At 36.4% G+C, this 24,924-nt stretch overlaps 1 protein-coding gene across 6 annotated transcripts in view; it reads right to left on the bottom strand.

Moving 5' to 3' along the window:
• PIBF1 (progesterone immunomodulatory binding factor 1) overlaps window positions 1-24,924 on the bottom strand; it is a 118,191-nt gene that overhangs the window by 6,837 nt on the left and 86,430 nt on the right. For 4 of the 6 annotated variants that reach the window (XM_062020507.1, XM_062020506.1, XM_062020505.1 and 1 more), the window contains exons 15-16: window positions 24,239-24,369; window positions 16,199-16,283 (exon numbers count right to left, since the gene is read on the bottom strand). In XM_062020507.1, the coding sequence (XP_061876491.1) occupies window positions 16,199-16,283; window positions 24,239-24,369 (216 nt within the window). Of the gene's footprint in view, window positions 1-16,180; window positions 16,284-24,238; window positions 24,370-24,924 lie in introns of those variants that run through there. The other 2 variants (XM_062020509.1, XM_062020510.1) reach the window with 2 other exon arrangements.

The raw sequence follows: 24,924 nt of genomic DNA, 5'->3' as shown, positions 1-24,924 counted from the left end.
CCAATGTGCAATCATAGGGGTTGGAAGGGATCTAGTCCAACCCCTCTGCACAAGTAGGTCCACCTAGATTAGGTTGCATAGGAACGTGTCCAGGCCAGTCTTGAAGACCTCCAAGGAAGGAGACTCCACAACCCCTCTGGGCAGCCTGTGCCACTGCTCCCTCACCCTCACAGTGAAATAGTTTTTTCTTATATTTAAATCGAACTTTTGTGTGTTTCAGCTTCATCCCATTACCCCTTGTCCTGTTGCTGGCTACTATAGAGAAAAGGGATGTCCCAACCTCCTGACACCCACCCTTTAGATATTTGTAAAGTTTATTATCAATCAGGACTCCCAGGTCTCTCTCTGCAGAGCTGCTCTCCAGTAGGTCAACTCCCAGCCTGTACTGGTGCATGGGGTTGTTCCTCCCCAGGTGCAGGACTCTGTACTTGTCCTTGTTGAACCTCATGAGGTTCCTCTCTGCCCAACTCTCAAGCCTGTCTAGATCCCGCTGAATGGCAGCACAGTCTTCTGAGGAATCAGCCAGTCCTCCCAGTTTGGTGTCATCAGCCAACTTGCTTGAGGGTACACTCTGTCCCCTCATCCAGGTCGTTGATGACCCATAATTGATAATTCCCCTTGCACACATATTTGGAGTATGAAATTGCTGAGTTGAAAAGAACTGCATTTTTGGATTCACACCATAGATTGTCTACTCGTGCAACTTACACAGGTTCATACTTTAGAACAATCTAACAACTTGTATTATTATTACTTATGTATGTTAATTCACAGAATCACAGAATCTTAAGGGTTGGAAGAGAACTCAAAAGATCATCTAGTCCAACCCCCTGCCAGAGCAGGCCACTTAGAGTAGGTCACAGAGAAACTCATCTAGGTGGATTTTCAATGTCCCAGAGAAGGAGACTCAACAATCCATCTGGGCAGCCTGTGCCAGTGCCCCATCACCCTCACAGTGAAGAAATTCTTCCTTGCATTTCTTTGGAACCTCTTGTCTTATCATTGGACATCACTGAGAACAGCCTGGCTCCATCCCCCTGACACCCGTCCTTTATGTATTTGTAAACATTAATAAGGTCACCCCTCAGTCTCCTCTTCTCCAAGCTGAAGAGCCCCAGCTCCCTCAGCCTTTCACGTTTAATGAAGATTACTTGAACTATAAAAGAATCATTGAAACTTTTGCATATATAACCAGAGTGTATCTGGAATTCAAAACAGATGATTAGAAAAAAATGCCTGAGAATAATGGGAGCGATGTAACAGGAGGTGAGGTAAGGTAACATGTATTGGATTGTAAATAGCATTGGAACAACTTGCTTGCTTATTTCCACTTATTTTTGGTACTGTGCTGTCCAAAAATCTTAGTTAACAAAACAGCAAAAGTGATTTTGTGTGCCAATACACAGACAAGGAAGAAAGCCAATTCTTCATGGTCAAGAAGGCCAATGGCATCCTGAGATGCATCAAGAAGAGTGTGTCCTGCACGTTGAGGGAGGTTCTTCTCCCCCTCTACTCTGCCCTGATGAGTAGAGTTTCTCTGAGTACTGTTTCCAGTCTTGGGCTCCCCAGCTCAAGAGGACAGGGAACTTCAGAGTCCAGATGATCAAGGGACAGGAGCATCTTTCTTATGAGGAAAGGTTGTGGGACCTGGGGCTGTTTAGTCTGGAGAAGAGGACTTGTTAATTTATTAGGCTGAATGCTATCAGTACTGTTGTTGCAGAATTCTTACATTCTGGAAAAAAAATACATCATATTAAAATCACCAAGCTTTAAAACAGTGCTACAGGAACCAAACCAAAGAAGCATCCATCACTTTTAAAAGGTAAAGTAAAAGAGGCAAAATAGTTGTATGCTATTGGTTTATATTACTAGTTTTTCAGAAGAAACAGAAGTTAACTTTTATTTTAAATTGGATTTGCCTGTTTATTGTGGGCAATTGAAATAGTACCTAGAAAAATTGAGACTGAAGATCAGTTTGGGAATATGAAGGACAAAATTTGATTCCTTCAACTAGCAATGCAACTAGAAGGTAGAAACGAGTAAATTAAAAAAGAAAGTGTGCAGCAGTATAAAATAATAACGTATTTCAAGTTATAGATTCTATAAAAGGATCTTTATTAATGTGTTTTTGTTGTCCTTGATACGTGCTCAAACATATAGGTACCAGAAAAGCATCTTACAGTTTCCTAATTCAGTACTAAAAAAATTCAAAATTAGTATAATATTAAATGTTGTAACAAAATAATAACTTACGTAATCAAACCAAAATTAAAAAGAATTGCCTGATATGAAAAATAACTGAGGCATAAAAAGGAATGTTGTTTTATCAGGTAATAACTGATGAAGTATACGAAAAAAGCTCCTACGTTAAGTACAAAAGTTATTTATCAAGATAGTAATAGCATTTCTTTTCAGTGGACTGTCAACAAGTAAGAGCTTTTTGTTCTTACTATCTCTGCCAGTCTCTGTAACCATAATTAATGCAAGAAAGAATCCTCCCTGTGCACTCAAAAGCTTGCAAAGGCACTGAACATTATATATGTGTGTCTATAATTATAACTAATACATAAATTTGTATAAGCAATTAAATTGATATATATTTATGTACCATGCTCTGAAAACATATGCAAAATAACAGTCTCAAGAAAAAAGCAACTGGCTTACAGGAATCAATTACATAAATGTCAGTTCTTATATTCTTACGGCAGTGATGTCTTGCACATTCAAATAATCTCCATACAATGAACTGAAAAAAGAAACTTTATATCAACCAAACTGAACAGCTGGAAATGCTCAGCATGAAAAGACATCTACCTTTCTGGCCTGAAGAGAATTCATTCTTATGGTAAATGTAATGTTTTTTCATATCACTAAAATCATCGCAGAAGAAGCCAATAGGTGTCAAGTCCAGTTGGCCCCTTCCTCATGCAGTTAAGCCCATGGTAATGCACTCAAATAAATATGCTTTAAAGCAAAAGTGACTCTAATAATAACATGTACAGTTAACTGAGTCTTTACCATGACAAACAGTGTGCTACTTTTAGCTTTACATACAGAATTTATGATTGCAAATGTTGCCTTTGATTAGAAGTGCATTTTGAAGCAGAGAACTCGTATTGTGGAAGCTGAATAAGAAATTTCTGCCCTAGAAAATACATCAGGTTCTGGCAGAACCACTGAATTTTGATGGCTGACAAGTGTTCTCAGAGAAGAAAACAGCATAAATTCCCAGTAAAAGAATGGAAACACAGAAAAGGCCCTAAATACTATGATTTTTAAACAAGAAAATCAATTTCACCAACAAAGCCAGAAAAATCAGCTGAAGGAGAGGTTTGCCTCCCTTAGAAATGCTGATCAAGACTTCACGTCTCAGAATCTGTGAGTCAAGCACTAAGATGTTGACTTCAGATGTGTGTCTCCAGCCCTATCTGTAAATCTTCTATACTTCCATGTATGTTAGGACCTCCTTTGGAACGCTTGCTTTCCTCACTTTAACTGCCATCTGGTCCCCATGTGGTTAAATTGTAACTGAAAATAAAAATATGCATCCAGTCTGAGGAAACTTGATTGATTACAGCACTGTCTCTAGGTCCCAGAACAGTTGACTGTACAGTTCCCCTTGCGTGGAGGCAACCATACAAAGAAGTTGCTTCCTGAGAGACTTAGTGGACTATGCTTTGAGACCAGAGACTGGCCTCCTCTCAATACAGGAGCCAAATAGCAGGTCTGAGTTTAGCAGTCTGGTGACTATTCTAGCTATGTTAACTTCTAAAATAACAACAATAAAAACAATAGCTATAATAGAAGATGCAAGCAAGACAGTCATCCTGGGATAAAAAACATGTTCGTGCCAAGTAAATGCAATCTGTCCTCACATGCACATATCCTCCCATTTAGGCAGCTATTGTAGTCTCCAACCAACAAGTCGGTACAGGGAAAAGCAGAATTCAGAAAATGAGGTTATGGGTACGTTAAAGTATGCTATATCCACTTGGTACTGTTTTGTAAAGAGCACACTTCAGGAAGGATTTCTTAGACCCTCAAGAATGAAAAGTTGATGTTCAATGTACAAACGTTCTTGAGAGGATTCAGAGAAAAGAATTATAATCTCAATCTGGAAAAGGGTAGCAAAGAATGTTTCACAAGGAACTGTCTTCACAGTTGCTTGTCTCAGAGTGTTCAGTAGGGTCAAGCTTGATAGGCATGTAAAGTGATGGTACAGAAAATATTAAGGGTATTGTCTTCTATGAAGTCTGTGCATTTTCTTACTTAAATCCTTCTTAGATTCCTACTGTGATTTTCTGTGACAGTAAACGTCTTAAAGTTGTATCATTTAACAGCTGATACCAAGATGTAGAGGGATCTTTGTGAGAACTCAGGTTGCAATTCAGCTTTGGAACATGTGACCAGATACTTGGTTGGACTTCCTCACACTGACCTTTAGGTATCTTCAATTAATAGTATTTAAACCTAGGCAAACTAGCTTGTCTGTTTCCTCTGTGTAGCTGTTGGTGAGAAGATCATAGGTTACAATTAATTTCTCTGATTTTAGATGAGGATATTGTAAATCACACCGTAATAGTGCCTGGTTTTCTTTTCTCACTACATATCCGTAGACAATTTTCAGATGTAGACATCTACATTACAGATTGTTAATCCTCTGCTTCTTTGTCATTTCATTTGACAAATGACTTCTTAGATTATCTTTACACTGGTAGCACCCTAATATCATTGGAGTTCACTAGCTAAAATAGAGATAGACAAATGGTGCTTTCTATACAGATTTTTGGCATAGACCATCAAGTTACTGACATATTTCTGGAGTACAACAGACTAGAGGACAGAAATAGAACCTGGTTCCACCTTTCAACATATGTAGTGTCTTGTGTACAGCATTTCGAAGAAAAAGTTTGAGTATGGTACTCTAACTTTGGAGTGCACTTAGAGGAAGGAGACATATACGTGTCATTATCAAGGAATGAGACTCTTGAGAAAAAGTAGTACCTAGAATGTCTCCCCTTTTGAAGTACTGACAATTCACACGAAGAATTATTTTAGAACTGTTCATCACAGGTTTTATTGCTATCAAACAGAGATATGTTGCAGAAAGTTTATAGCCTATAACCTGGAATGAATTATTTATCTCCCTTTTTTGGCTGAAAGTGGAAACAAGACCAACACTATTAGCACAGAATTAACAAGACTGGAAATTAGTATTAATGATGACAAAGTGTGAAGCAGTAAAAAGACACTACAGAAGCTCCATTTTGAGGTGACAGTAAAATTAAACAAATGGTAGGTCAGTCCATTTCACTATTTATGACTGTAGATGGATAGGATGCAGTGGCACAAATAGTGCAAACTCATCTTCAACAGTGAAACTCTCTGAGATTGTGCCTATCAGGAGCAGAACCTACACACATAACAGAGCTCAAAGAAGATTTTAACAGCCACCTATGCAATTAAGAAAACATTACAAGTCATGGTTTAATCCCGTGTGTAAGGCAGAGTGCATTTGACATGGTTGCATCCTCAGTTCCAGTTGTACTGGAAATACAAGAAGTCAGCAAGAATTCCGGTGTGAGGTTTGCACATATGGTCATCTTAGGCACATGGATACACATTGTAAAGCTGGAAAATGGAAGACAGTATGAAATGTCCTGATCAAACAAAAGAACCTGATAACTGGGTGGTGGAAAGATGCCAGACCATATGCAGGATGTTGATAGCTTCTCTGCACTTCACTTAATTCAGGAGTTCTCTATATCCCAGTGCATATAAAAACTTAGAATAAACTGACAGATCAGTGACAGCATGGATCTGCAACCTACTTACAGTTTTACAAGGTGAATGCATTAGAACTGTGGCAGCAATAAAATGGCCTAGTCAATGTAGTGAATAGCTTCCGTCTTTTTAGATACATAAAAAACTCTCCCTGTTTCAGCTGTACTTTAAATTTGTTCGTAACAGTTAAATCTTTCTAATTTCTTAAGAAAAGTAGGAAATAATTTGTCTCATAATTCAGAATTTGCATGTCAAATTCTGAAAGGTTTTTTTTCATTTTTGTACTGAAGACCAGAAATATAATTGCAACTGTAGCTAGGACCAAATCCTCAAATATTTTTTCATCTGAGCCACTGTGATATTCACTTACTCAAACTGAAGTTTAATAAAAAGTATGCTTTCTTGAGTAAGTTCTACTTACGGGAAACAGATGCCAGAAATGCAAATATGTCAAAATAACCTTATTTGCATAAGTTATGACGTAGAAAGTCCTGTATTTTCTGAGTGAATAACATTTTAGTTTGATTCTTTCCATCTTTGCTATTTCTTACAGATTATTTAAATTAATTTTCCACTCAGTACTATTCCAATGTTACCATAAAGTGAAGAAAAGCAAAATTTTTACACAGCTGGATAAGCAGCCGAATGTGATGGAAAAATTGATAGCTAATACAGGAAAAGTGAATACTACAGAACACCAGGTAAATGTTCAGAAAACCTGAACAATTTCAGATTGTTCAACAGTCAACAATTTCTTCTTTAAATGTTTTTCACTTCAACTGATTCTGGCTTTCTCAAAAACATACAATTTAAAATACACATGCCAATTCTACTTCGTGTTCCATAAATAAGTTGCATTTTGCCTACGAAACTTGCTCATTTTTGGAGTTATATTAACTGACATTATTAAACTCTGTGTTGTTATCACAGTTTCTAGCTTGTAAAAAAAAAATATTGCTGAGTGGAAATCCCCATTTAGTGTTTAGTTTATACAGCTCTTTATACTACTGTGTTTGGAAAGATAATTCATTAAAGAATATATGTGAAAACTAGTAAGGCACCTGAATAATACAGCTCCAAGAAAAGAATGAATGTACTTAGCTGTTTAGTCCTCCTCTTCCTAAATTCAGTACTATTTGTAATTTCAGTTTTATTAAAGCTTGACAGCAACAAAAATGAGAAATACTGCTTAGGAACATATTTTACTTTGTAAAAAATGTGCCAGAAACTTCGCTATACTCGTTTAGCAATGTAAATGTCACTTTGTTTCTCCAAGCTTTAAGCTGAGAATAGCTCCAGGGCTTACTTGTGATGCAGAAATGTCCCTGTAATCTACTTAGAAAACACGCAGAACATTAATAGAAACTAGAATCTTGGAACATAAACGTAGCATAAGAAAAATGATAATTACTCTGTGGCTTAACATTTAAAAAGAGAGCTAAGCATTGTACATCAGCATCTAAAAAAATATAAAACAAGTTGCAGCACATAGATGAGCAGGAAGTCATTCACTTCAGATACACATATAATTTTGACGTTATCATGTACAATCTTTTTCCCAGAAGAAAGGGGAAAGTAGCAGAGCTACAGATTGTTTGAAGGCACCTGTTACCAATCACTTCTTTTCAGTTTTGTCTTCCCAACCCCTGCAGATACCCCTTCCTTCCCCTCTCCCCCAACAAAGCAGTTTTGTCCTTTTATCCACTAAGCTTCCATCCCTGATTAAACACGTACTGCCCTCCCCCTGATGACTCCAAAGCTTTTTATGAGCCTCTGAACTTCTCTACCTCTGTTTTTTTTTGCAGATGGCAGCTGTTGCTGCTCTCCAGGTTCCTAAATCCAACACATTGGCTCTGTCCTGGGTTACTTCTAGTCAGTCTTCTTCAGTGTAATTCAATTACAGCAAAGGATAGTATTAGTCATACTTTAAAGTATGACTAATAATGAAATGCTGAAAACTCATCTGGAATCCTCAAGGTCATTGCTGAGAAAGAATGAAACTGTGGGCGTAGAGAATGGAGCAGTGAGGGGCATTCCCCAAGAGGAATACAGAAGGAAGAAAGATAAACATGAGAATATAAGAGTAACTGGTCAGTAAGGTAAAGCACAGATACTAAGGGAGTCCCTGTTTCTCCTGAAAAGAGGAAAGGAAGAATAAAAGCACCTGTCGTTTCTTTGGCTTTTGTGGACCAGATAAGAGGACAACTATCGAGAATAACAGGGTTTTGGTGCAGAATACTGACATGAAGCAAATATGTACAAACACAGAGACTACTAGATTCTCAGACACTGGGAATGTTAAAATTTTGGAACAATGTAATGGAATTGCAAACACTTTTGATAATTCATGTGGCCATGTTTCAGGTCTAACATTCATCAAAATTTATATAAATCCTAGAGAACTTTAGCCTGAAAATTTCTAAAAGCTCTCTGAAAAACATTTAGAGCCATCAGCAAAATATGCATATCCTAGTAGGATTAATTAGTAGCTGTTCCTCTTGCTTGATCACGTGGACTCTCTCCAATCTTACACATGCTTGGAAAATGCATTTGGCAACCATTCATTAAAAAACAAACAAAAAAAGGTCATTTTTTCTACCTTTTAAAGACAATGAAGTAATTATTTTCTGTTCCTAACTTCACCTTTCTCTCCCATTAGTTCTTTTTTCTCTATGCTTACTTATTACCTACACAAAGCAGCCTTATGTTTATCTCCTTTTCTTGTCCACATCTGATCCTGTTTACTCGGACAAAATAAGTTTCACTTTTAATCTCATTCACAAAAGAGCTCCAGCCTGCTACCATTTTTTTCTTTTTTTTTTTTTTCAGAAAATATATAAAAAAAAATTAACTATACATTCTACAGTTCAAATAAAAAAATCATTAGATTTCATTTTAAAGAGACTCACTGGACTTTGGAAAGTGGCTTTTTTTGGGAGACATGGATTAAAAATGGATGTAAATATAAATTCTGAGTTATATGCGAACAATCAGTTCATATATATGAAGATCACTTAGGGAAGAGAGTTAATTTGTGTCTAGATAGGAAAAATAAACACTAAGGAGTTTTTATTTTCTGTCTTTTCAACTGAAACATGTAAGGAAAGAAGAATGGCTGTGATTAAGATACTGCATTAGGACACATGAACTCTTAACCTCTACCACAAACTCTCGGGACTTTTGGGCAAACCACCATTTCTTTCACTGTGGTTGTTGCTTCTGCAGAACAGGGCAATGATACTTTTCTGCTTTAAGTTATGAGGATATTTGTGAGGTATTTGGTTACTGTGGTGAAGGCCAGAGAAATATTCAGTTACTCAACAGGATTATTTTGAATTATTGTTAGGAAACCATGAAAACCTGGAAAGGAAGAGATACATTGAAGTAAAAAAAAAAAGCCATTAGGTTTATTCATAGTGAGATACACATCAGATTTGGAAAGCTTCTGACCTGCCAATCAGAAAATGAGTTCAATCTAACACTCACTTAGGCAATTAGCACTTAATATTAAACCTGGTAGACTCTGTAAGAATATTTTATACTTCAATGTGTTTTTAAAAAATAGGAGTTTGCAACAGCTAACCTAAATAAATTTTAACTTGGTCTAGTTGAAGTTTTGTACCAGTTCAGGTACACATATTCAGACAGATTTAGCACTCAGTTTGAGTGACACAACAATTTACTGACATAAGCTAACTGGATTTAAGTAAACAAATAGCAATCAAATCCCATGTGTCTGTAACTATTTAACTGATTGATATCAAATAGGTTTATTTAAACGACTATTACACGTTTTTTACTTTGTCCCATAGCAGATAGCCAGAGCCTGGTTTCTGGTTGCTAACTTCACTCGAAGAGCTTTGGCACAGTAACACATGAATGTGTCAATAAGGCAGGTGACTAGTTCAGCAAGTTTACATTCTATCACTTGTATGCACAGCTGCTAATGTACCACAAGTGCACAGATGTGTAAAGGAGATAAAATATCAGCAGGTTTTCATATCTTTTTATCCAGCATATAATATTCACATGCTGATAACTAATCATGTCTGCATAAACAACTGCATTATAGGAAATTAATGAGTACTATAAATAGCCTTCATTTGCACCATTTGTCATAAATTTTATTTCTTACTACAATAATTTCACAATATTAGTTTCATGGATTAAAAATTACTGTATTGCCAACCTGCATTACACATAAGTGATTTCAAGCAGTTTTAAAACAATAAATGTAGTGTAAATTAACTCTCATATTCATGTAAACTGAAATGGATCTTAGCACTTAGAGGAATAATCTCTTTAAAGACTTCTAATGGTATCTCTTACAGCACTGTCTCATTTTTGTTTCTTTTCATGCCCTCTAGAATATTTCCATTTAAAATATAAAAAGAACCCTTCCATTTGTTATACTTGCTGGGTTTTGTTTCCCTAATAAAACCCAATGCATTATAAACTCCACATTAAAAATATAAACAATAGGTTGTTAATTTTTAAGATTTCAGAAGTCATTTTCTACACTCTGCACTTTGAATCAGAAAAGCTAAAAGAAATAGATTTAGTTGTGCACATTATTCATTTTCTTTACTATGGTAAGCCTGCATCTTAAATACCTAAAGAAACAGTACAATGCCACACATCAAAGCATAGCAAATTTATAGCCTCTTAAATGTAACTTCAGAAAATGATTACAAAAACTTCTTGCCAAGCATTTGAGTGCTGACAGACTGTCCTTCCAAGTTTTCATCTAAAGTTTGCAAACCAATGGATAAAGTCTAAAATTGCACTTCTGATCTTCCAAAATACTAACAACTGCATCAAGCATGAAAGGCAGTGGAAGTGCCAAGATCACAGAGCTCATGGTGAATATTTCTTTTAGTCAAAGGCAGACTGTTTGAGAGAAGGAAAAAAAAAACCCAGATAAAAGGAATCGTGCATCAACAGCTTCAGCTAAAAAGATTTAGTGGATTCATCTCACTTAACTTTAGAACTTAACAGAGAACTGCACTTTGGTGCCTTCAAATTAGAGATTCCCATTATATGGACAAAAGGAGAAAGTTTGGATGCAGATAACGGATAGCACACAAGCTTGGTGTGCCATCCTCTACAGTTTTGGACAGAAAATGTCCTCTTTTTTCCAAAGATAGGTAATATTGACAATATAAATATTTCTACTTGCTCTTTTTCTCACTGGACCCTTTCCAAAGGTGATTCAAACTGCTAACCTAAAGAATAGCATTGAAATTCATTTTCGTGGTTTTCTTTTTACGGTCAGGTTGGGTTTCTGTTTAGTGATTTGAATGGCCCCAGTGTGGCACTAAAGACAGGCCATAGCTGCTGAAAGAGGAGAATGAGAAACAGAAGCAAAGAGGTAAGGCAGCGTTAGAGCTATTAGGTCAACTCGGTCATAATGTACAATTTCATCTTGATTTATGCTTTGAAGAACATTCTTCTTACTTGTGCTCACCTGACTACACAAAGACAGTAAGTCAACAAGGGTCCAAGTCTGGGGGAATGTACTGAAGTTCGAGTGGGAAGAATGAAGATTATGAGGTGTTTTTTTTGTCTTTTGTATGTGTGGTTTGGTTAAAGACAGTTAAAGACAGAAGATTAAAAGTGAAAAGTTCAGCTGAGAACACAGACTACAAATAATAATGAAAAGAAAATCTGGATTTGAAATATCCTTTAACAAAGAAACACACACTATTTACTAGAAGGCTATTAATGGGAGACACCATTGTTCCTCCAAACAATGTTTTAGCTCTTCCGATGGATCTGGGAAAACAATTAAAACGCCTTTTGAATATCTTGACAAAACATACAAAATTTCTTAGTCTGAAATCAGCTGAAAAATCTGGCTGTACTAACTGTACTTGCTGTCATGAGTTGAGGGAGTTATAAATGGCATCACAACACTGCGTACTCCAGTTCCTCCTAATAGCTCAAACTGTAGAGCAGCACTATGAAGGCTTTATTACAAACTTCTAAGAACATAATCTCAGCATGATACTGGATAGTGATGATTCATGATAAGACATACCATTGAACTCCCTCTCAAACAGTCAAGTATGAATTTATCCATATGAAAAAGATAAACTTCACCATACCAGCCAATGCTGAATGACTTAAATGAGAAGTTAGATTAAAAAGTTTTCCATATTCATTTACTAATTGATTTAGAAAAAAAAAAAAGAAAAAAAGAAATAGCAAGCCAAGAAACAAAAAAAAAATCGGTACAAGAATACAGCCTAAAAAAAAGTAAAGGCTTTCTTTTTTCTTCTTCATGGGTGGGCCCAACCTTTTAAGAATGTGTACAGTCAAATGATCAATTTTCACTTTACTTTCCCACAGCCAAATGCAACAATCATCACCGAATTAGTCTACAGAATCTTAAATAATGAACTATTTTATTACATGAATATCTAATTTTTTTTCCTGTAATAGAGTGCTTGTATAACAGACCTAAATAAATTCTTCCAAGATTTAAAGTTAATATTTAACTTTTTTTCTACAAAAAAGTAAAAATATAACAAAAACACCAAGTAAAAATGAAGCATGAATTTAGGTTTAGAAGTGTATAAAATGCTGTAATTACCTCCAAAGCAAGCATTACGAATCCAAATGATACCACAAAGAGATAAAAATGGAAAAAAACCAACCCCTCAAACTCTAAGATTTCATTAAAAAGAGTTAATACACTCAGGGACCACACAGGCTGGAATATCTTAAGTCAAAACTGTATTCTTATCGAAACATGTCGCTGTAAGACAGCATTAACGTTGTTTTGGCATTTTGCTTGTACTTTTAACATACCTAAAATTCATTTTATGTTAACTATGAATATCTTGGGTTTATCTTTTAAAAAATGCTAATGTTTTTATCTGCAAACACGAGGGCAACAAAGTAATTCCTAACAAGACATGACAGTTTAGTATGTGCAATCACTAAACAAGACCGATAGTAATCATGTTACGTGATAGCATGTACAGAACACATAAACCCGTAACTCCTATTTTTTTATAATTGCATACATCTGTTACTTCTAAAAACACATGCCTGTCTAAATGGAGTTAAGTCTTTACTAACCCAAGATTAGAAAAGTTGGTATTTCTTTTTTCTATTAGCAGGGATAGTTACTGTGCAATTGTGCTGTCATTGCATACTTTACTTTGTTATTAAGATGGAAAAAATGAAAGTCTAACTCACTGTAAAATGAGTTATCCTGTACAAAGATGTCAATACATGAGACATTTGCCTTTTAGAAAAACTCATAAACTGTAAAACTACTGGAAGAGATCTGCATAAAGAATAAAAAAAAAAGGCTATAATAGGAATAAGAAGAAACTACAAAAGTTAAACACATGTATGCACAAAAGCTACTTGTTATTTTCACACATTTTCCTAAAACAACTTTCGCTTATTTTTATGTTTCTTTTATGTTTCTTATTGGTCTTTTGTGTGTTTAACTGGCATTTCAAAATTTTCTTCCCCCAAACATAGAGCTTAGAATGGTTTTTTTTCAGTATTTGTATCCTTCCCTGCATAGGCGACTTGAAAAGACTTCATCATTCTTAGGTAAAACAATATAACTAACATGGCCTATTTCATAGAATCATAGAATCACTGAATGGTAAGGGTTGGAAGGGACCTTTAGAGATCATCTAGTCCAACTCCCCTGCAGAAGCAGGTTCACCTAGATCAGGTTGCATAGGAACATGTCCAAGCGGGTCTTGAAGACCTCCAAGGAAGGAGATTCCAGAACCCCTCTGGGCAGCCTGTGCCACTGCTCCCTCACCCTCACAGTGAAATAGTTTTTGCTTACATAAAAAGAATCTTGACAAAACTAATAACCTTTTAAAATATTTCTCAACATCCAGGGTATGAGGAACATTCAAGATGAAGCCTGTTTCAGACGCAAGCTTTTGCCTTTGTTTTTTATCAAGTCTGCCTCACTCAGCCATGCTTGCACTGTTTACTACTGTTTGAAGATTTTAGGTAGACATAAAGAAACAAACTGCTGTGCGTCAGGACCAGTTTAAGGCATACTCATAGCAGTTCATGCTGTTTGGATGCAAGCAATGTTACATAGCTTTGAGGTAGGAATGTTACAGTTTTCTCACAAAACAGTGTTACATTTTACCTGTTTATCATTTTCTACTGACTTTAACCAGCAGCAATGCATGTTGGTTGACATTACACTACTAAAAGTAGACACCCAAGGCGTACCTACTTTGAGAGCGTAACTTGGCTGCAGCACTTCTTGGGAGAGAATGAGTAGGTACAGGAAATTTTGAAATAAATTAATTTGAAATTAGCCTGCCAAGGGCCTATCATAATGGAAATTCAGAGAATTCATTACATATTTATACAATTAAATCATAATTCCTCAGAGTATTTTTAATATCATTAATATAATGATAGCGCTTATAAACTTTGTAGAAAAGCTTAAATCTTGTCTGTTACATCAATAGAGACCAGTGGATTTCATATAAATAAAAAGATCACCCCCCTCAAAACAAAAGCAAACCCAAATATAACCCAAACCAAATACTTGCCTTCATCTAAGTCTTGAATTTGATATTTAAACATGATATGGACATAGGTATCAGAAGTAAGAGCTATTAAATGATTACTTCTGGTGCACCTACAGATGATCATGTCAGGTAAATTACATCTGCAGTTTAGGGAAGCATATTCAATTACTATCATGAAACTTTACAAGCACTACAATCAAAGGAATGAAATGGAGTTGGTGGACAAGGCTGAGGTTAGAGACCTGCAGGGCAAGCTTAACACCCATAAATCTATGGGACCTGATGGGATGCATCCAGGAGCATGGAGGGAGCTAGCTGATGTTATTGCTAAGCCACTTTCCATCATTTTTGAAAGACTGTGGAGGACCAAGGAGGTGCCTGAGGACTGGAGGAAGGCCAACGTCACTCTAGTCTTTAAAAGGCAAGAAGCGTGACCCAGGAAACTACAGGCTGGTAGGCCTCACCTCCATCCCTGGAAAGGTGATTCAACAACTCATCCTGGATGCCATCTCAATACACATGAAAGAAAAGATGGTTATCTGGGAGAGTCAATACGGATTCACCAAGGGGAAATCCTCCTTGACCAACCTGATAGCCTTCTATGATGGCATGACTGGCTGGCTAGATGAGGGGAGAGCAGTGGATGTTGTCTACCTTGACTTCAGCAAGGTTTTTGACACCATGTCTCATTACATCTTCAATTGAAGAGCTCAGGCAGTGTGGATTGGATGAGTGGACGGTGAAGTGGATCGAGAGCTGGTTGAATGACAGAATCCAGAGGGTGGTGATCAACAGAGTCAAGTTGGAGGCGTGTGGCCAGTGGAGTTCTGGGGCCAATCTTGTTCAACGATCTGGATGAGGGGACAGAGTGTACCCTCAGCAAGTTGGCTGATGACACCAAACTGGGAGGACTGATTCCCCAGTGGAATGGCTGGGCTGCCATTCAGCGGGATCTCGACTGCTTTGAGAGTTGGGCAGAGAGGAATCTCATGAAGTTCAATACAGACATCTGCAGAGTCCTGCATCTGGGGAGGAACAATCCCATGCACTAGTACAGGCTGGGGATTGACCCACTAGAGAGCAGCTCCCAGGAAAACCTGTTCTGGTTGATAATAAACTGAACATGAGCCAGCAATTTGCCCTCATGGCCAAGAAGGCCAATGGCATTCTTGGGATGCATCAAGAAGAGTGTGGCCAGCAGGTAGAGGGAGGGTCTCCGCCCCCTCTACTCTGCTCTGGTGAGGCCTCATCTGGTATCCTCTGTGCAGTTTTGGGATATTCATTCCTGGGGAGAAGAGACAGACCCTGACCTCACTAAAACTCCCCTTCAAGGTAGTTGTAGAGAGTAATTTTATCTCCTCTCATCTTCCTTTTCTCTAGGCTAAACATCCCCAGCTCCCTCAGCTGCTTCTCATAATACTCGTTCTCTAGACTCTTCACCAGCCTTGTTGCCTGTCTCTGAACACACTCCAGCACCACAGTGTCCTTCTTTGTAGTGAGGGGCTCAGGACTCGAAACAGTATTTGAGGCGTGGCTTCACCAGTACTGAGTACAGGGGGACAATCACTTCCTTGGTCCTGCTGGTCTCACTATTTCTAATACAAGCCAGGATGTCATTAGCCTTCTTGGCTACCTGGACACACTGCTGGCTTATATTCAACTGGCTGTTGTATGCATAGAAAAAGAAAAAACAGTGAGACTAAGTCATCAGAGAGAATTCAGCAACTGAGACTGATAGACGTGATCAATTGTGTTTCTGAAAATTACAGACAAAAAACTCCAAGAAATCAAACAAAACTAAACCATTTTTTCCACCATGGTTTAAGATTGAAGAGAGAAAAAAAGCACTTATGTTAGTAATGCTAAAACAGGAAGATTACCTCACGGTGATTTAGAAGTCTCTCCAAATCTGCTGCCATTTGATTCTTGACACGCAGCAAAGCTGTCTTTTCTTTATTTAAAAGACTGGTAGAAAGAGGATAGGAAATGCAGTAATAAAAACAGATAATCTCTTTTAATCTTGTATTCTGGCTGAAATATGCGTTTTCTAAAGATAAATACTGGCAACAAGGAAAATCTGCTCAAGTAATTGAATCAAATGATCCTTCTCTAGGTTCAAGCATTGGAATTTTTATAAATGGGACTGAATGTACTGATACATACAAAATCTTATTTTAATAAAATTAAAATACTATTAAAAATCTCCATAAAATACATTTGAGGGTTTTTTTGTTCTCTGAAGGGTAATTTAAATGATCAGAATCTTTTGTTGTTCTTGCTTGGTTTCTTCCAGGCAAAATAAGCTGATTTTATAAGCAAAGCAAGGCTCCTTATAGCTATATTTCTATATAAAAATGTGAATTTCTTTGTTGTATGCAACAGTAGCACCAGCACACATTGTTCTCTCAGTATCAGCTCTTGTTAAACTACTGTATTCAGATTTGGAAAACAACAGATACAAGGAAGAACGATATACAGCTCTCCCTTTTACTTGTGTAACCTGCAGAAACTGCAAATGCATTTTTGCCATTTTTTATTTTATATTTGAGGATAATGCATGAGATCAAGTTTGTTCTGTGAATCAAGCATGAAAACTGTTTTAGCACGAAGGCATGCTTTTATAGCACAATGTCAAGTTTAACTTCAATTGTTCTTTGTTTTCTTATAGAATATGAACATTTGAAACGCTTAGCATACACATTCTCATTCCAGAGGCAGCAATGCTAATATAAGTAAACTTATTTTCACATTTAGCCCCAACATGAGTTTCCAACAATAAACTTCAGACTAATGTATGGATAGTGCCAGTATATAACCTAGTTTGTTACAACTGCAGTTTTCTTAGAAAACCAATCTTAATATATGTCATTATCATGAGTTAACCGAATAGGCTGTACTATAAACTGTAGCATAAAACAAAAACTACACGAAATGCAATTCTGCATATGGAGTGCAAATACATAACACAGGTCACAAGTTCAAAAGCAAAGGTATTAAAATTTAATAAATGTTATGCAGCAATTGCATACATTGCCAACAAAAATTATTTAATATTCCCAGTATTTAACCCAGAAGTGATCCATAAAATAAATCAACCTTTTCTTTAATTGGCTGTGTATCATCCACTTGTTTCAAATAAGCAGTACTATCATCCTTTGCCCCAGAGATTTTCTGGCAGTTCCTTGCAAGCTTTGTACTGTAAATTATGAGTATCAATTCCTTCTAGGCATTCATTAATTCTCAGAAAAATTGTATGCTTTGGCCAAATTGCTTAGTTGTCTGAGTTATTTAAACAGAAAGTAGTAACATTTATAAAAACCTACAAAGATATTTTAATATTTTCAAGAGTTCTATTTTCTATGACATTTTTAATCATGATGAAGTTGCTGTACTGTGTTTTTCTGGGTTTATTTGTTGTAACTTTCTGATATGCCAATTTTTCTTGGATTTCTGTACTTCCTAACAGCATAAATCAATCCTTTTAGAGAATGACTCACAAACTTATTAGAGAAGAAATAGTAAAAGTTCCTTCATGCTTTAAATGATGTACTGAATAAGTCTAAATATCAGTGTTCATGACTAAACCAGAAGCTCATGTTCAAGGTTCAATTTGGTCTACAGAACAGAACCTATTCTAATTATACTAGTTTTATCTTCTGAAACAATATGGCATGTCTGATCTATGTGGAGCAGTTCTAACTTTCTTTGTTTATGCTAAGAGTGCTACAGCATTCAGTAGTACTTGATGTGTTTTTTGTCATACATGTGAATGTAGCATTACCAAACCATGTGCAGACTTCAGATTTTGTAGTTTTGCTGTAGTTATGTTTTTTCATCATTGCACACAGAAATAATTAATATACTTCTGAAAGAATACTGCAAAAGAGGCATGTATATATTTAACAGAGCAAGAAAGCAGTTACCTGATATAATGATAATAAACTCACACCTGTAATGACCAAGAAAAGCAGAAATACCTTCAAAACTTTAATTTTGGGAAGAAAACTAACCATTTCAGTCCCTGTTAAGAAAATATTTGGAACTGGCGTCTTGGTTATAAGCAGTCAAGGAGATTCCAGCTTTAAGCTACCCTACACTTCCATCAAACAGTAGCTTAACCTAATGTAGTTTTAACTGTCAGTGAAACAAATCAGAGAACAGCTTTACAGTTCTTTCAGATGACCTAAGTGAAAACTTGCTGAAAGATAATCCTTCCCTAACCACATACTAGTAACCCACTCTTTGTGTTGTTCCTAGAAAATCTGTGACCACATAAGCAGGTCATTTCACTGATTTGAATGGAAGTTGAAGTCTTTTTAAAGGTTATTTTTCACGTGGATCACCAAAACAACATGATTTACCGCATACATTGGAAACCCACTGCTGAAGGTAAGGATGAGACTGCTCCATTTGGTGATGGAGTGCCTTAACTGTCTCACTATGATTCTGAAGCTACAATCTGTGAGTCCAGGCAAACCAGCTTCTCACACCTGAGCTCAGTGGTTATAAGTTTCACCTGAAGAGACAGGATCTTTTTGACCATCTTTAACCATGCTTTTAATTTTTTGTGATACAGAGATATATTGAAGTACTAGGGTACTAAACATTAAAAGAAATCTTCCAGAATGACTTGTTCTGGGGTAAAAACATGTGAATATTTGGGAGAAATGGACTCTGTCAAAATGATCTAATATCTCTGGAGTTATTTAACAGCAAAAACAACTCCTTTGACACTGCAGGGCAAGTGTAGACCATGCTGCGCTTCACAGTCCTGGCCTCTTATTGCTCCATCCTGAATGTGGAGAAGATGTCCCATGTGACACATCATGTAACTGTGGCCCCAAAAGTTAATCCCAGGTTGGAGGATTAACTGAGAAGTATTGCAGCTCCTGCTTTTTTTGTGTGCCTAGGTTCCCAGAAGAAACTAGAAGGGAGGAGATGAAGTTTAATTCCTTCATGCTTTCAAAACCTAGCCAGGTATGAATCCAGGTAATAGGAATGCAGAACTAATCATGGAATACACTTGTCATATACATACACATTGCTCATAGCAACTGCTGCCTTGTTTTGTTTCGCTTTACTCAGGATATAAAGCCAAGGCAGCTTGGATATCATAAACAAGACATTTTTAGGTGACTTCATTTATCTGGAGGATGGAGACAAACATTTCCTAGTCTCAGACTTTTAAAGCCGTTTTAATTTGGACAGTTAAGCCCTCTTTTAAATATCTGGTCTAATATAGTAGCTACTATCCTGTTTAGAAGCTTCTACTATTAGATATTCTTTGCTTATGCTAGACACAGTAAATAAACATAGTTTTATATATTACTTGGTTTATTCAGTTTTAGAAAAGGAAAGCAGGTTTCTTTTTAAGGAACTGTGTACCCCAAATACTACAAGAAATAAAGTACATACCTTTCTGTTAATTTTGCATTACAGCATGATCAATTTGAAAACTGAAGTCCAACCTTAACTTTTTTGTATTTTTACAATTTGTATATTTTGTATTTTTTTTTTTGTATTTTATGTTCACACACAAATATTGCATCAAAAAATCGAACACAGAAATGGTAGATGTGCAGGGTTTGTACATGAAACTGAATATATAATATAGACATACAATGCAGCTATCCCCTCTCTGCAAATTACAGATGAATAGCCGAGAGCAGACAGCTAATTTTTAAAGTCTGTCAGATTTTGTTTTTAAGTCATGTAGTTAGAGAGGGAGGTATAAAAAATCTGCAAATAAGAGTTCTTTAGAAGACAGACTACATGACAAATTTTTGAACACTTGTTATGCAGCTAAATAACCACGGACCCAATTTTTAAAGGCACTTAGGAGAGTACTGCTTAATGATTTTAATTGGACTGCTTCAGGTGGCTTAAAAAGTCATCCATGTCGTGTCTAAACGGAAAATAAATTACCTTTTCAAACTGTAAAAATCCTCTCAAAAACCCAAAATGAAACAAACCCAAAAAACTTTTAAAAAGTTGTAATACGGGTCAGAAAACATTCATTTGTAGAATATAAGTAAATATATTGCTACAAATTTTGTTTGGAGCAATTCTCAGCTTAACTGCAGTAGTGGTGGACTAGATGATGCATATTTCACAGAATGGTAATAGTGTCATAAAAAGCTCATTGCCCATTCTGTGATGGGAAAAACTCAGCTGACACTGTATCCTGAGTTTTATAAAGTGTGTCTCTAATGGCAATTAGAGAACCCAAAATGTTTAGGTAAGGAACATTTCAGTACATAGCTCCTTAGTGAGCAAAATCCCTGTACCGCTTCTAGGTTTGCCACACAGTTAGGCTTTTGAGGAGTGCTTTTGGGTAAGTGAAGCACTTCTAAAACCAGCCATTGGCACTGAGAAATTTGAGTAACTGCATTTAAAATAAATACTCTCTCTTTATGAATGAAGTCCTGTTTAATATCTTTGGTTATTTATAAATCTAGATGTTTTTAGCAGAAAATTATGTACTAAGAAATTCAATTATTTCACTACACACATAAGAATGAAATTCAGAGATTTATTTTCCTACAGCATGAGACAGTTATAAGCCTTTCTTTTCAAAGGAATGCTAAAGGTGATATTTTCATTTCTGGTTAAAGAACTGTATACTAGAGAGATTTCTTTACGGTAGGAAGGAGTACATACTATTGCTCCTATTAACCATTGCTGTTTTCTTTTATTAATGAGAGTGCTATATGGACTAACATAAATGAGAGGTTACTTCACAGAAGGTTTTGAGATATGCAGGCAATCTATAAATTCACCCTGCAGATTCCCTGTCACTCAAGACCAGAGGTTTTGTACCTAAAGCGTATCTGCAGGTGCATGGCTCAGTGCACAAGCACAAATGGTCTGCTCCCAGACCACCCTGGTTCTCTCCATGGCCAAGTGTCAGTATAGAGTGGTAACACGTTTGTGCCTTCACAACTGAATCTAAGCAGTAACATCTCGCATCTATAATGACCCAGAGATAAGTCTTTAAGTTGCTCAGGCAAGTAACTGAGAGCAACGAAAGCTGCTCAGCTAAGTATTTACCCCAGCTACAATACCTCTTAAAGCTTTTAGTGAAGGTATGGCTAAAAATACAGACAGTTGTGTGAACAATGTCCAGATAGGCACACTTCTCAGCAAGACATAAAATTATCTCCAGCTCTGGTGGAATATACTTCTTAAGGCCTTGATTCAGTCTGGTACCTATTTTGACTATTCCCCTCCTTTCAAGAAGAGGTTGGATGGGACTTTGAGCAACCTAATCTAGTGAAAGATGTCCTTACTTATTGCAGAGGGGTGTGGGGAAGTGGATAATCTTAGAAGGTCCCTTCCAAACCAAACCATTCTATGATGCAGTTTGACAGCTACTGACACAATCCATCTTACGTACTATTTGAATAATCCCTCCAATGAGGAAGACATTTTTATACAGAGAGTCTGAAAGATGGCCTTAGCTCTAGAGGAATAACACTTATGGATGAAGGCGTGTAAGCTGCACTGGTTTAAGTAAACTTTGAAGGCCACATTGAAAGGAAACTTAAATGGATTTGCAGGACTTCTCAAGACTATTGTATCAAAATGATCTCTCTGAATCTGTCCTACTTCTCTTGTGGAAATAACTGCTGTTAGAAATGACACTTTCATAGACTGAATCAGTATGAAGGACCCTGAACACATCTATTGCCTGTCAAGAGACAAGTCACTTTGGGCCATTTTGTGAAAAAGTCAGTAAAAACATGGCACAAGAATACCCACAGGCCAAACTAAGGAGATTGCTGCATTAGATAGCCTTCCTCATAGTTGCCTTGTGCTGATTTCATCAAGGCCGTCTATTTCATCACAGAATCAAAACCACATCCATTAGCAACCAACAGTCTTCTCAACAGACAAGGAAATACAAAGCACTGCAGGTCGCTGCAAAACATTTATAAGGTTGCAAGAAAGTAAAAACTCATCATCCTGGGAAATCTGCTGGAACCTCACAATCCTAGGAGTAGGTTCTTAAATGATTATTGGCTGTCATCACTGTGCAACAGAAGTCATGCAACAGAAGCACCCAGAACCTAAGGATTAAGGTAAATTCACTTGCTGATCCCTCTGAACTCAAGTTAAATGAAAGGTGATAAGACAACACTGTCACTGATAATGCAGATACTCTACATGATATACATAATGCAGAATCATCACTCTTGATGAGCACATGAGATAAAAACACAACATGAAAAGAACACTCCATCATGTTCTGCACACTAAACAAGCTGGAAGGAAAAGCACGATCAAGCACGGTGCAGCTGAGAGGATAAAACTAAGTATTCTATCTTGATTGTCAGGGTGCAGGCATATCAACCTTATGTTAATTTATCGATAATCTGGCACTTAAATATGAGACTTAAAAATAATCACTAGTATTTGTCTGAAAACAAGAATTTGAACATTATTTTTCTGTTAGCTGGTATTTGTGAAACTGCTTTGTACAACTGTAGCATGAATTAAACCTCAAAGATGCTACTGCAGAACTGAAGAACTATTAATTATAGGCAATGGCTGAAAAAAAACATTTCATTTTGAAATGATTTTACAAATATTATTCCCTTAGCTCTGAGATATAGAGAAACCCATCTTCATAAACCATGTTTACTGTTTTCACTATTACCTTTCTAACACCGTCAAAATTATGTGCAGAATTTAGGGCCCTCCTTAAAGAGCATTAATTCTCCAAACTCATCCTCTCAAAAATATTCCACACAGAAACCAACAAAACGCTGTTTAATAAACTAAGCCGATAGGAATGGAGGTCTAAATCTTTTGATCCAGCAATGCATCACTTGGCATATATTTATAGGGATTATCATTAATTTACCTAAATCACATTCTGACTCAGTTCTGGGATAGCTGCGAGCTAGACTGCTCCACAAAGTAATCTGAAATCACCTACAGGATATTTTAATTTCAAACTGTCACCAGCAGATTCCAAAGGGTTATCCTCATGACACAAGATTGCTGGAATGTATTGGTTCTCTGGTTAGAAATCCCTTTCTCTAACATTCTTCTCAGTTATGGGAAAGCAAAGGACCACTATTATCAATTTTACACCAGATTACGTTTTCTCCTGTGCTCCAGGGAATATTAGCTAACAATTTAGGACATTTGTTTTAAATGGGGAGTTATGATTAGCAAAATTAGAGACTACTGATATTTATGAAACGTGCTAAGATATTTAGCTGTTTCCAAGAATTTCACTGGCCCATGAAACTATGGCAAAGTGAGGTAAACCTGTGATAAGGGAAGAGTTATTTTTAGTTTACAAGGCATACTGGAAACTACTTTTTTGTTGCAAAGCCATTAAGGATAAACATTTTTTGTTTGTCAGACCACACTTTCATTTACAGAAACACAGAGTAGTGGTGAGCACACCCCAGCTCACCACAGTAGAGCTGGTATGTTTGCCATGAATGCTCGAATTGTGGTGCAGGTCCATTTCCCTCCTTAACCTCAGGCACTTGAAGATGCCAAAAATTCCCTTTATAGACAATGGAGAGTAACAGGCATCTCTAGCAAATGACTCACTCCAATAAAAAGCTGAATTGCTTTTTGGAGATGCCATTTCCTTCAGGAACTACTAAGGAAAGTTGACCTTACTAAGTTCCTAATTTAGGTGTCTTAATGTGCAGGCTAAATTTAGGAAGAATATCTGAGCATACAGATTAGTTGTAATGAGCCATAACATCTCAAGAGAATCAATGCTACAATGCATTAAAATTCTTACATATTTTAAAGGCATAAAACATACATTTTCACTTGCTTTAAACCTGACTGTCACTGCTGCTTTTCCAAACCTGAAACAGTTGCTTTCTAATCATTAAACACAGAAGTGATTTTCCTTTCAGTTTGAAATAAACAGTGATTTTAATTACCTGACATCTTTTTCAAGTTGGGTAATATGTTCCTTCTGTAGATTTATTTGAGAATCTCTCTGTTGCACAGCTTCAATGAGGTATTTATACGGTTGTTGAACTTGACTTAACAATGAATTTGCTCTGTCAAGCTGACAAAAAAAGAGAAGTATTACTACTATAAATTACTACTTCCGTTTTATTGAATTACTATTGGATATTATTATTACCAATTACATAATAACATAGACCCCAAGCATGTTATTTCACATACAAAACCCCCAAACCTCAAATTACTATCTAGTGCATTATTCTCTCACTTTCTAATTATACAATATTCTCACTGCAATCATGCTACCACTCTTTACACTTCCCTTATCTGCATTTTCAAGAATTTTAACGTAACAGCTTCTATTGAAAAAATTAGCATAGATGAGGCTTATGCGTGTTCATCTTAGTGATCATAAGTGACTTCTTTAAAACAATATATTATGACAGTGGAATTTCCAGCTAAGAAATTGAATCTAAATACAAACACTGTAATAATGGAAGAAAATTCCCACTTCTGCTAATTAATTACTGTATGTGAACAATGAAATCCAACAAGATGTTTACAGGAGTAGTATAAAATAACTGCCATACTCATAAGTAGGCCTATTTCTAGTCCTATTCCCTGAAAAAATTAGGATCACCAGGTTTAAAAATCT

This window comes from Colius striatus, chromosome 1 (assembly GCF_028858725.1).
Source record: "Colius striatus isolate bColStr4 chromosome 1, bColStr4.1.hap1, whole genome shotgun sequence".
NCBI lineage: Eukaryota > Metazoa > Chordata > Aves > Coliiformes > Coliidae > Colius > Colius striatus.
Note: the sequence above shows the minus strand (reverse complement) of the source record. Positions and strands in the feature narration are given on the sequence as shown.